Source organism: Betta splendens, chromosome 9 (assembly GCF_900634795.4).
Source record: "Betta splendens chromosome 9, fBetSpl5.4, whole genome shotgun sequence".
In the NCBI taxonomy this organism is placed as follows: Eukaryota; Metazoa; Chordata; class Actinopteri; order Anabantiformes; family Osphronemidae; genus Betta; species Betta splendens.
In genome coordinates this window covers 26,880,034-26,892,932 of record NC_040889.2, presented here as the reverse complement: position 1 = coordinate 26,892,932, position 12,899 = coordinate 26,880,034, and the positions used below count along the sequence as shown (strand labels likewise).

General features: G+C 41.1%; 2 protein-coding genes across 3 annotated transcripts; one reads left to right on the top strand and one right to left on the bottom strand.

The window, feature by feature from the left end:
- Positions 1-121: 121 nt before the first annotated feature.
- On the bottom strand, positions 122-9,508 carry LOC114862578 (zinc finger protein 462-like). Its single transcript, XM_029163049.2, has 10 exons — positions 9,355-9,508; positions 4,005-8,908; positions 3,646-3,902; positions 3,307-3,425; positions 2,963-3,088; positions 2,646-2,886; positions 2,342-2,484; positions 2,031-2,254; positions 941-1,916; positions 122-822 (listed from the first exon to the last, which is right to left on the bottom strand). Exons 1-10 carry the CDS (start codon positions 9,356-9,358, stop codon positions 689-691), a joined length of 7,128 nt encoding a protein of 2,375 aa, XP_029018882.1. The 5' UTR covers positions 9,359-9,508; the 3' UTR covers positions 122-688.
- Positions 9,509-9,871: 363 nt separating this feature from the next.
- On the top strand, positions 9,872-12,834 carry coq2 (coenzyme Q2 4-hydroxybenzoate polyprenyltransferase). 2 transcript variants are annotated; one of them, XM_029163995.3, is made up of 8 exons: positions 9,872-9,994; positions 10,323-10,684; positions 10,826-10,992; positions 11,210-11,331; positions 11,436-11,521; positions 11,625-11,758; positions 12,172-12,360; positions 12,469-12,834. In XM_029163995.3, the coding sequence occupies exons 2-8, from the start codon at positions 10,375-10,377 to the stop codon at positions 12,622-12,624; spliced, it is 1,164 nt and encodes a 387-aa protein (XP_029019828.1). In that variant the 5' UTR covers positions 9,872-9,994; positions 10,323-10,374; the 3' UTR covers positions 12,625-12,834. The 2 variants fall into 2 exon arrangements, with proteins under 2 accessions (XP_029019828.1, XP_029019830.1); XM_029163997.2 differs by having other exon boundaries at positions 9,908-10,087.
- Positions 12,835-12,899: the final 65 nt, after the last annotated feature.

The following is a 12,899-nucleotide window of genomic DNA, read 5'->3' as shown; positions in this document are numbered from 1 at the left end:
ATTGAAATATTATAATCATTTGATTAACCGATGTATGTCAGTAAAGGTCATTCCCTGCAGTAGCAATCATACACAAGAATTAGTATTTCTTCAGCAGAATGACAGCTAATGACACAAGGTGTGGCAATAACACTTAATATTTATTTAAAAAAACAATTATTATACTATAACAAGGAGTAGACATGTTTATTACTTATACAGAATATGAAATCATATACAAGATAAATGTCAAATGCCAAAATTCCAGCAGCACCTGAAGGCAGCGCAAGTATTTCCACAAAAATTGTTCTAAACACTGGCGATCTAAAGTTTGTGTAACAGATGAAAAAGCAGTTAATGAATGAATGAATGGACGTTAGAAGATTTTCAGAGCAGAGTTTTGTATGTTTTACAGTAGATAACTGATGATTCTCTCAATTACACAAATCTGTTAGTGTTTTAAAAACTAATGGGATCAAGGTTTGTGTAGAACATGCAGTCACCACCTTAGTATTACTTATTGAATAATTACTATGTAGAACAGCAATACCATAAAATAATTTTATTAAAAAAAAGGTTTAAAATGCACAAAACACAAATAAAATGTTTCGTGTTAACACACAAATACACAATACAGTACTAAAGAAAATACATTTAGCTCCCTCCAGAAAGCTGTTTCTAGTGTAGAAATAATAATAATAAAAAAAAATTACATTCCATGTCGCATTACATGACGTGTCAGTTCTTGGCTGTTCATGAGATTTCGCCCACAAAATTTACAGGTGTATAGTTTCTTCTCTGTAAGTGATGGACAGACTTCAGCAGGTTCACCTTTAGCTGTTCCTGAAAAAAACGAGAGGTTTCCTTTGACAGATGTCACGTGTCATTTCATGTTTGTTTAGTGCGACACTGTACACACAAACACATTGCTCATTTATTAACGATTCTTGAGATTTCTCACCTCTGTGCACATTTGGGACGTCTTCATCCTTCACTGAGCTTCCCTCCTCCTCCTCTTTGTCTTTTTCCTCCTTGCCAATACCAACGGGCATTTCCTCCTTGTGAAACACCTTCTCCAGTACTGGCATTTCTTTCTCTGTGATACTGACCACTTCCTCTTTGCAGTTTGCAACAGACCGGCCAGAGTTCCCCTTATGGCTCATCTTAAGACGTGAACAGTGTGTGGATGTTGGCGACTGCTGTGCAACAGTAGGATTCTCTGGAGTCCTCATGTTATTTGCCTGGCTTTTAATGTTGGGTTCTGAGTTGGGCTCTGTAATAACTGGACCCTTGGAGTGGCAGGCTGTGATGTTACTATGCTCATTTAGCAACTGGTTCTCACGCTCATCCACAACCTTAGTGTTGCTGTTCTGCTCCATCTCAACTGCTCCATCCTTCTTGCTTCCCTTTTCACCCATCACTGGCATATGATGTAGAACGTCACCTCCCTCCAATGCTTCATGCTTCAGTGCCTTATTATGTGGTGCGAGAGCCGGTGCCATAACAGCTTTTTCATTGTGTTCTGTTGAGTTCCACTCTGCTGCCTCCTTTTTTCTTAGTGAAAGCTTTGTAGTTTTGGCCTTGCCGTGGCTCTCTGCCTGGCTCTCTTTTTCTGGAACAGTAGAATCCTCAAACTGGACATCTCTTTTCTGTCCACTTGCGGCATTGGGCAGGAGCACTGCTTGTTCTTGGGGGTCCTGCTCATTTTCCAAATTATGGATAGTTTTTGCTCTGATGTCATGTTCTAAAGGGTTCTTAGCTAGTGTCTCAGGCAGAATGTCATTGCCGTATGCATCATACTCCTCAGTTTCTACATCTTGATCATTGTTTTCCTGCTCCAAGTTAGACAACAATTCATCGTCCTCTTCAGGCGTCTTATAAACCGCTTCCAGCTGATCAAGGCTGACATGACCCACAAGCTCATGATTTCTCATAACCTGCACAAAAGAAAATAAAACCACTAAGTACATAAATTCTGAAACAAAGAAGCTCATGGTCCTCTGTATTATAATTTCAGAAATGAATGGAGGGTTTCAGTTACATGTCTTCACCTGATGCTTATCACCCAGGTGTGCCTCTAAGTCGCTAAGTCGAGCGCAGTCAAAGTAGCAAAGCCGACATTTGTAGGGTTTGATGTCATCGTGCCTCATCATGTGCAAACGCAGGTTTTCAGCATTCCCACTTGTAAAAGTACATTTGTGACAGCGAAAGACAATGCCTTGAAGATAATGCGACAGCTTTGAGCGACGCACCTCGATGGGAACAACACGTTCCTCTGAAAACCAAAAAAAAGACTAATGGTAAAGTCTACTATAAAACTCAGAAGGTCGGCATAATGAATCTTTTGGAGCATTAAACCTACCACGATGCAAGACAATGTGATCGATCATGTTGTCCTTGTTCTTTGTCTGGTAGAGGCAGAAAGGGCAGTGGGGGTCCTTTTGATGAGTAGTTTCTGACCGGAAGGAAGAATGATGAGTCTCCATGTGTTTCTCTAAGGTTTTTCTAATAAAGCAGAAAGAGAAACAATTGAGAGAAAAGCATTTCTGTGCAAAAAGGTAGAAGCTATTCTACCTAGAAACTATTTGAAACTATTTACAATTTGAAAGATCAAATGCTGTGAATGGAACTTTATATGAAAAATGCTTGCGGTGTGCGTTGCGTACCTTACACCAGTGAGAAAGTCACAGTCTTTACACCTGAAGATCTTTTTTCCATGCCGGTTTTGGTAGTGTCTTCGTATACTAGAGAGGTGTTCAGAGGTGAAATTACAGAATTCACAGTGAAGTTGACTCTCAGATAACGTGGGCTCTTGCAGGTTCGTCTTAGATGACACACCGACTTGTGCCATCAAGCTGTACTGGTTTAGCTGCCGCTGCACATTTGGAGGTTCCAAGTACAGTGATTCTGTCAAAAGGGGGAAAAACATCTTAGTAAACTGTTGTTGTAATAATATGTTATATAAATACGAGATGTGACTTGCTTTCTGTCATTTCAGGTTCTATGTGGGGTTCGGGTAGATTGTTGTTCTCTGCTGTTAAATAAGGAGGCTGCTTGGCAGTTTTCTTCTCATCTTGGCTGCCAGTCGTCTCAGCTTTCACAAGAACATCTGGAAATTTAGCAGGAATGTGCACAGCACAGGAAATGGATGAACAAATGACAAAGAGGGGAAAAAAAATCAATTCATTCAATTTGACACATTCAGTAAAAAAATAAATCTCTCCAATCAAACATTGGTAAGAAAAACAAATATATAACAAATCACAGTAAAATTGTTACTGATTGCATTAGTTAGTTATTAAAAGCTGGATAATGCCAATTACTAACCTCGATGATTTTTCATAACATGACTTCTAAACAGGCCCAGGACGGTCGTCCGATAGGAGCAGAAAGAACACATGAAAGATCGGAAAGTCCCAGGTTTGTAAAGTATGTGTTTGTTAATGCTGTTGAGACACGGGCAAAAAGAAATAGTCAGATATGGCAGCTGGGCAAATGATAATAATTAAATATGCATTAATATTCCCTTTTTTAACTTTGCAAAGCTACACAAAAGGTGCCAGAAGGCCTATTGGAGTGGTCTCTCAAATCTTACTGAGTTTGTTCTCTGCATAATCAGCTTTGCCATTGACAGTCATTGACTCTTGACTTAAACACTTTTCTTACTTCTGCTTCAACGCTGAAGCAGTCAGATTGTCCAGGTTCTTGATGGCTGCCAGAGCTGCATGGCTGCGCTCATGTAGACGCAAACCTTCAAGAGACATGAACGTGCGCCTACACAGTTTGCAGCCGTGGACTCTTGATTCCACCTCAGCATGTCCTTGATCAGTGGATTTTGAAGGTGACGGCAAAGTCGAGGTCTCTATTGGTGACGCATCCCCCCGGACCAACTCCATGGTTTCTAATGAGGGCAGTTCACTTTTCTGAAAAGTAAACATAGCAACCATCAAACTTCCATAAAAACTTGTAACAAAAATATAATTCATAATAATCAGCTGAGGTCTGATTATGAAGAGTCCACTTACTTCATTGGCCCCTGGTGTTGTGGAAGTGTTGAATGTGGCCTGTGTGAATGCAGCTTTTGCCTTCATCCTCCTTGCTCTATGGCGATCCAGGTGACACTGAAGGTTTTTAATTCCATGTACAACTTTCTTGCATTGGCAACATTTGTAACTTCCCGTGCTCCTCTTTGATATTTTTGCTAACACAGTAAAGTCCATTTTGCAATGATAAGTATTATAGTGTGAAATAAGCTGCTGAGGCGAGCTGAACGTTAAGTTGAAACACTTCTTACATTTGCTTTGTGCGCTCTCCTCAGCGGAGCATGCTGTTAGCTTGCTCCTCTTGCGTTTACGTATGTTATACCTTTCCAGCATCTTGAACATGTTAGGTCCATCCAATTTGTGAGTATTTTTATAGTGGCAGTACAAGTATTTTCGACACGATCCTGCATACATGCACATGTGGCACTTGTACAGTAGTCCTTTGGTTTGCAACCGCAGCGCGTTTGATCGACGCATTTCAGGAGAGTCCACTTGTTGCCTGGATTTGACTTGTGTGGTCTCAGCAAAGTCATTGTCCAATACTGGGTCCATCAAGCTTTGATCGGGTTGTTCTTCAGCTTCATCCCGATGATCACACCCAATATGAATTCTCAGTTTTACCAGTGATGCGTGAATTTGTGGACATTTGTTACACATGTACCCTCTTTCATTGTAACCTTTTCCTATCGTACACATGACCATGTTGTTCACAAATATTTCATCTGTCTGAAGTTCATCTGCCCTAACTACGAGGTCTGGATGCTTCATTTGGCAGTGAGTGAGAGTTCCGTGGAAGCTAGCATTCACATAGGGGCAGCCTGGACATGTGTAAACTATTATCTTTTTACCCGTCTTCATGCTGGGCTTATGTTGCTTAGAAGGGCTCTCTAGAAGCTCAGGTGAAAGGTCTTCAGATGCTGGCAATGACTTGTGTGGAACCGACTTCAATACTTTGTCATAGTATTTTAAGTAGGCATCCTTTCCATGTTTCTTAATATAATGGTTTCCAAGACGCTTTTTTCTGCAGTATAACTTAAAACAGAGCACACACTTGTATGTGAAATTCCTAAACATTGAAACAGAAGAATCTCCGTGGCGAATAAGCAAGTGTCGATTGAGGCCAATTTTTGTGGTGCAACTATAACTGCAGTGCGGGCATCGAATTGTTGCATATATTTTCTTTCGTAGAAAGGACGTTTTCGATATAGACTCCTGGGAGCTGTTGGCTTTTGATTGCTTCATGCTCCTTGCAGGTGATGCTTCAGGGGCTTGTTTAGGACCGTTCACCATCTTATGGCAATTCTTACTGTGTTTGTTCAGCTTCTCCATGGTCGGACAGAGCTGCTGGCAAGCCACACACATGTAGCCTCTGTATTTTGAACCGTCAACAGGGCTGCTTTGATCCAAACCATCATCCAAGAATTTATCCAAGTGAAAACTGTCTGCTTTGACCTCAAGTGCTGGATGCTTCATCTGGCAGTGGGTGATAACCCCTTGATAATTGCTGTTGATGTAGACACAATGAGGACACTTAAAGACATGCACACGTGTAGGGATTTGTACTTGCTTCTCTTGGTGTGGTCTCGGATGACCTTGATGTTTCATTCCACAGTGAGTGCTGAGGCTATGCTTGGTCGAAAAAACTGCAGGACAGAAGGAACAACTGAAAACGTCATCTGATTCTCTTGCTTCATAAGATGAATTGTCGAATTCAAGAGGTATTTGATAGGTGTCAAATGACTCAAGTATTTCATTCTGCTCTTTCAACTGCCCATTGGCACATCGTTTCTTGTTGATCTTGACACCAGGGTCGGAACCATCTTCCTTTACAGACCAGGGATGAACAGCACGGTAGTGGCATGTGATATCTGATACTGAACTACCTCTAAAAGAGCAAGCTTTGCAGGAATATGCCTTGGCTTCATTTTCTACAGATGTTTGTGATGGTAAGCTGCCTTCAGTGTGCTTTACTTTGCACTTCTTGTTTTTAAGGGGGCGTGCATCAGGGCCAACATATAGCCTAGTACTTATGTACTCAAGGCTTTGTTTACGCTCTGGGTGTTGTTCCTGGTAGTGCTCATAAAGAGCCTCTGCATTTTTTTGAGAAAAAACACACAAGTCACAGTGATAACCCGACTGTATGTTTCCTTGTCTAAAACACATTCTTAGTAAGTCAGGGCCTGTACGATTTGACCTGTGAATTTTCCAAATATGCCTCCTCAGAACAAACAAATGCGGAGTGATGTATGAGCACCTATTGCACTTGAGGACCCTTGGTGTTTGTGAGACTGAGGCTAAATTTGAAAAGCCTTTAGCAAGCTTCTTTGACTTCTCTTTTTGAATAGTTTTTTCTCCAGAGCTCTCCAAGTCATTGTCCATTTTCTGATGCAATCCCTGTGTCTTTTCAAGAATCAGAGAAGTATGCAAGCGAATTCGCTCTTGGGTGATCCCAGATCCACGATGACGACTGAAGTAGTGCTTAACTACCTGTTCCATGCTACTATGCCTGTAGTTGCAAAAGTGGCAAAACAATGCATTTTCATCGCCTTCATTCAGGTATGGCAGAGGAAGACGAGAAGCACAGGAAAGTTCTGTCGTGGCAGATTTCGTTTTTTCAATTTCTTCACAAATCAGAGCTGTGTGTCGAAGAACACAGTCTTTATTGGAATGTAAGTATCTGTGAAGTTTAATTTGATGGTTCACTACTCCTTTAAGACTAGGATTTGCATAGTTGCACTTTTGGCAGTAAAACAACTTTTCTGGACACTCAAAAGCATTGGATTCCTCCACAGAAGCATCTCCTGAATCATATCCTTCAAACTGAGGAGTTTTCTTCACATCAATCTGATTAGGAGTCTCAGAATCAGAAGACAGGGTATCACCTGGGACCTTTGCTTGACTCTGAAGTTTCTTTTTTTCCATGCTGGCACTGTAGCTCACGACTTCATTTATAGTGGTAACTCCTTTCTCAGTATGTTTGGCGTTATGATGACCCAGAACACTTCTGACATTAGTACTGAAATAACTGCAAAACCGGCAGTAAAACACTCTATTTGATGAACTCTCTATTTCAGCAAAGAACACTGGTTCATAATTGCTGAGAGAATTCCTTGCTTTTCTTCTGTCCTCTGCAGAGTCCACTTCCTTCAGCTTGGGAGACTTCAGGTAATTTGGAGAAGCTTCTGATGTGTGTGCCAGGTTCATTGAGGACAACGACTCAGAAGTATTCTTTTGAGGTGTACACGTTTGTACTTCCGTTGCATGGTTTGGTGATTTTTCAGGCGTCATTGGTGACGCTACAACAGACCGTTTTATTTTGTCTATTGAGACAGGTTCATCTGGGTGACTTTTTTGATAGTGGACACGAATAACAACAACTGACTTATGACTAAAATTACATTTGTTGCAAAAATAGAAAGTCCCACGTGTTGGTTTGGAGATGGAATGTTGGGGTGAGGTTGCACTTCTCACTTCTTTACAAGATACCTGGGCGCTCTCTGGAGAATTTCTTTCTGGTCTTTCTGGTGTCTTTTCACACGGATTTACACAAGAGGATGCAACTTGGCATCTACTCACAGAATATCTGCAGTACAACAAGGAATTATCCACTTTATGTGTTGGGTGTTTTACCTTGTAATGTTCTTTCAAAGCTTTCAATTCATTGGATGTAAATATACAGACAAAGCACCTAAAAACCAAACTGAGATCACCAGATTGCATCATGATTATATCTGGAGCCTTTGGATGATTTCCATTATAATGCCTCTTAAGCTCAGGTACAGCTGAAAACTCAACTGGACACTCCAAACAACGAAAGGTTGCACTTTGATCACGTGGGTCCTGTATGTAATCAGAGGTAAATCTTATATAAGGGTGGTCGTTCTGATAATGGTTTGACACACAACTGATGCTCACATCATTGTAGTCACAGTGCTTACAGAAATAAAGCTTTGGGCTTTCTGCAGTTCCATTAACAAGATGAACGCTTTTATCGTCTTCACTAATTTCACATGAAATGTCTGCACCGGATGCTTGTTTTTTCCCATTCATTAGGGGCTTCATCTCTTCTTTACATGATTTTGATTTTTTAGCAGGGGGGTCTTCAGTGCCTTCGTCAATGGTCCTCTTTACAGCATTGTCAACAAAATTGGGTTCCTCCTTTGGCTTCTGTGATTTGTCGGTTGTTAAATCCTGCTCCAACACTCTTTTAGGGATATCAATCATGGACATTGCAGTGACTTTAAACACCCCACTGCTGTTTGTAGGGGATTCTTGCAAAATAAGGGTCCCTTTGGTGCAATCTGGAAGACTATCAGATGACATCACTGGGGATTTACCCCTTGTTCCAGAGAACCCTGTGAGGTACTTGGTGATAGTTTGCGTTTTGAGATCCTTTGATGAGTTTGGTAAACATTTCGTTTTGGAGGTAGAGGAAACAACAAAAAAGGAGGAAATGTGTTTTGTTCCTTCACCCTCCTTGCACTGGTTTCTTGAAGTTACAGGTATTTTGGTCTCAGGGTTTTCAGGATTATTTCCATATCCAAAGCCCTTCTTGGGCTCTGTATTTCTGCGGCAATGTCTCTCATGTTCCTTCAGATCGTCCAGTTGGCAAGTTTTAAAATCACAGTGCTGGCATAGAAAATCACGTCCAGAACTGTTCCTTTTGATGTCAGCATTGGCTTTGTTAATAGCAGCTTGCTTCAAACCTGCCTCTCTGAGGGCTTTGTCTACATCAAAACAGTGCACATTGGTGAGGTGTTCAAAGAGGTACACCTTGGATCTGAAGATGAGGGTACAGTGGCTACACTGTAAAGCTTTGCCTGGTGACTCTTCAATAGCAGCTTGACTGTGCATCATGTGGCCAGAGGTGGAAAGTGTCTCTGAATCTGAGGAGGGAAGTAACAGATGTTACTGCGAACTAAATTAGAGGCATACAACCAAGAGAACAGTCAGAACACTGCGTGCCAATACTCGAACGTAACACTCATCAACGGAAGAGAAACACAAATCATTGCTCAAAGTTCCACCACGACGATTAAACGTACCCGCTGTTACCAATGTAATAAAGTCCGCAACTTCGAGTTTCTGCGAGGAACTTAGAAGCCAGACGCCTGCAGTTCATCGCAAGATTGAAACCCGAGAAATAAGGAAGAATCAAAGCAAAGTACAACAATGGCAGCGGTAACAAGTTAGGACCCCGGGATTTAACTTTGAGTCAACTTCGACAGGAAGGAGACGTAAACCGACAAAACTCATCAACAACAGAACCAGACCAAAAAACGCCCAAACACCGCTTAATGCAACTGCCAGTGCACACACTGTATATACTCACCCATGCAGCCGAACGCAGAGAAAGGTTTAAGATGCAATGTTTGCAGTAGCTGATGTTGATAGCATAACGAAAGCACACATTTCCGCCATTTTTCCCGCGACTCTCCCCGAGATGCTGCGTTCTTCTTCTTCCTCGACGACGGACGTTCACACAACGTTAAAGCGAACGGTCGCCCCCTGCCGCCTGCAACCACTTCTGCATGCTTTACATGTGTTTTAGTCATTCATACAACTGATTCAGTGATTATTTAAGTGAAATTAGTACGGAACTCCCCGTTCATTGCCGTGATCTGAATATGCTCATATGCTCTATGTGTAATATGACAGTATCTGTATTGTATTCATTGAATATGATAAATCTGTTCGTTGTTACATATATAGTCTATAATCATTTAATTTCGAAAATAATTCTGCAGCTTATTGTGCAGAATAATGTCGTAATTGACATACGAGCAAATATAATGAATACTTACGATGTCAAGTTTAACGTAATTCAATTGGTTCCGTATTGACCCTGTTTCCCCTCGGAACATTATCAGTTCGCACCACAACAGGAAGACACTACAGTAGTGGCTTCTAACGTAACCTGTGAAATGTCGAGTATGTTTTAAAAACATGTACTTTTTAATGCCGCCTACAATGTAAGTCTTTTCACCGTTACGCCACTCTACATTCTCTTCAAGACAAATTAACGACGATATAAATACGAGGAGTCCTAAGTTTTTTGATTGAATGTGCGTGTATCTGGTTATCAGCGTAACCTACTCATAATACACTTTTACACCTTTACTAGCGAACGTCAGACATACTGTTATACACGTACACAAATAGCTGAAAGAGACAGCAATTCATGAACATCTAAGTATTTGATTCACGGCAGCACAAAAGAAACGCTTGTTGTTGCAAACCAGCCTTGCTCTGTGAAAAAGCCATTGTCAAACATCTGTGTGTTTCTATTTGCATGTTCAGGGGCGACACTGAGTGAGTGAAAAGGATGTTAGCCTGACATCAGAGCGACATCATGTTCTCAGCCAAGCTGACCAGCCACGTAACCCTAAACGCCCTGAGGAGGATTCACCATGGACCCTGCTTTTACTCAATGCCAAGCTGCTTCCACCACAAGGAAGGAGGGAGGACTCGACATTCTAACCACACAGAGACCAACATCCTGGGGAGAGTAGACCCCAGTGCAAACCGACCACCAGTCAGATTACACAGGACACACAACCATGGGAGAAGATCATTCGGCTTCTCAGCTGCTAACATTGTAAATTCTGCACCAGTGCCGGTCCAGCCATATCTCAGATTGATGCGGCTTGACAAACCAATTGGTTTGTATAATCGTTTGAAGTGAAGTTTAGTTTTATATCTGACATAGATGTACAGTATAATTCAGTTGAAGTACTTGTACTAGTTTATTTTTTATTCATGATATCATCTTATTTGTGATTTTGTGTGTGTGTGTCTTGTAGGGACATGGCTGCTGTACCTCCCATGTACATGGAGCATTGCTTTGGCCTCAGACCCTGGATGCCTCCCAGATCTGTGCATGCTCAGTTTATTTGGTACAGGTGCCGTGCTGATGAGAGGAGCAGGCTGCACCATTAATGACATGTGGGATAAGGACTTTGACACCAAGGTATATGAAACTGAACACACCGTAGCTCTAATGGCAAGGTTATCTGTATTAAATGGAAGAATTGATTGAAGTGAATTAATTTTAGCTGTTAAGCAATCTTCTTTAATGTTTTTGTGTTTAATTTGTTCAATTATAAATATGTAACCAATCACACACACTTGTTGGTATGTACTCTTGTCTTGATTAAAATAATTCTGCACTGAACGTTCTTGTGAAGGTTTCCAGGACAGCTAGTCGACCTATTGCCTCGGGGGAGATTTCTCAAAGGCAGGCACTTGTCTTCCTAGGAGGGCAGCTCTCTCTTGCACTTGGGATTCTCTTGTGTCTAAACTATTACAGGTACCCACTGATGTTTATATTATGACCTGAGCCTTCCTATGACAAGGAATAAGCTTAGCACTGTTTTTTAACTTGCTTGACTCACAGTCTCTCTTTCCTCACAGCATTGCATTGGGTGCAGCATCACTATCTCTTGTCATCACTTACCCACTCATGAAGAGGATCACTTATTGGCCACAGTTTGTGTTAGGTATGTGTTGTGAAAGGTTGTCCCACCATGTTCTGCATCTAACATTTCTGTCAGCTAGCACAAGATCTGTACCGTTTACGTTTCCTCTCTTGCTCCTTTTTAGGCCTCACTTTTAACTGGGGAGCTCTGCTTGGCTGGGCCGCTGTTAAGGGCTCCTGTGATTGGTCTGTGTGCCTCCCACTGTATTTCTCAGGGGTGATGTGGACATTGATATATGACACAATATATGCACATCAGGTAACACAGTTTATTCCTGCTTGTTATAAAGCATGGCAACTGTCATGAAAGTTGTACACTAGTAAATATACCATAGGGAATATATTGTTAATTGGTTCATCTTCATATGGTTCTAAAAGTTCATTATGTTTTAAATACAGCAAAATCCTTCTATCAATAACTGCTATTTCCCGTTAGTTAATTTAAATGAGGATATGCTGGTTGTACAATGCTGGAATTTCTTCAAACCAACATTGTGTTTCAGTGTTTCAGAGGCGTGAAGCAAATATTTCAAAGAAATGTCATATGATTTTAATACACTGATTATGGTTTACTACTTTTACACTCACCACTGCCAGAATTAAAATAAATCACATTGTAAAGTATGACAATATTGTTTAGGCCTTGGTTGTTTCCACTGTTGTGATCATTAGGATAAAGAAGACGACATCAAGGTGGGAGTAAAATCTACTGCACTGAGGTTTCAGGACACAACCAAACGTTGGCTGAGTGGCTTCACTGTGGCCATGATATCAGGGCTGGTTGTGGCTGGGGTCAATGCTGAACAGACTCTACCTTACTATGCTGTCCTGTCCACAGTCGCCGTTCACCTAACACATCAGGTAAGGAACATACTTCCGAAGAGCAGCTACAATTATAAACTGAATGTAGGTAGAAATGTGGAAATGAATGCTGTTTGTTGAACTCTCATTGAACTCTCATTTCCTTAGATTTATTCAGTAGACATCAACAACCCAGAAGACTGCTGGAAGAAATTTGTCTCAAACAGAAACCTCGGACTTTTGTTATTTTTAGGCATTGTTGCTGGCGGTTTGTGGAAAGAAAGAAAAGAGACCTTGTTACAGGATGAGGAAACAGCCAGATAATCAATGCACACTGTATTTGGTAGATTACATCACATACACGCTGTTGCACAGTGTTTGGATTTAAAGAATGTACTGATGTGCTTCTAGTGTATCATTAATGACAAGTTTTTTCACAAACCACCAGAGGCAGAGTTACCTAAATCATTAATCAAATTCTTGTGATGTTTTGATCTACTGAGGAAAAATAAAATATCCAGGTCACTAGTTCAACTTCCTTCACAAGTCACTGGTTATGAAGCCTTTGCACATGGGCCAAGTACTGACATTAACCTTGC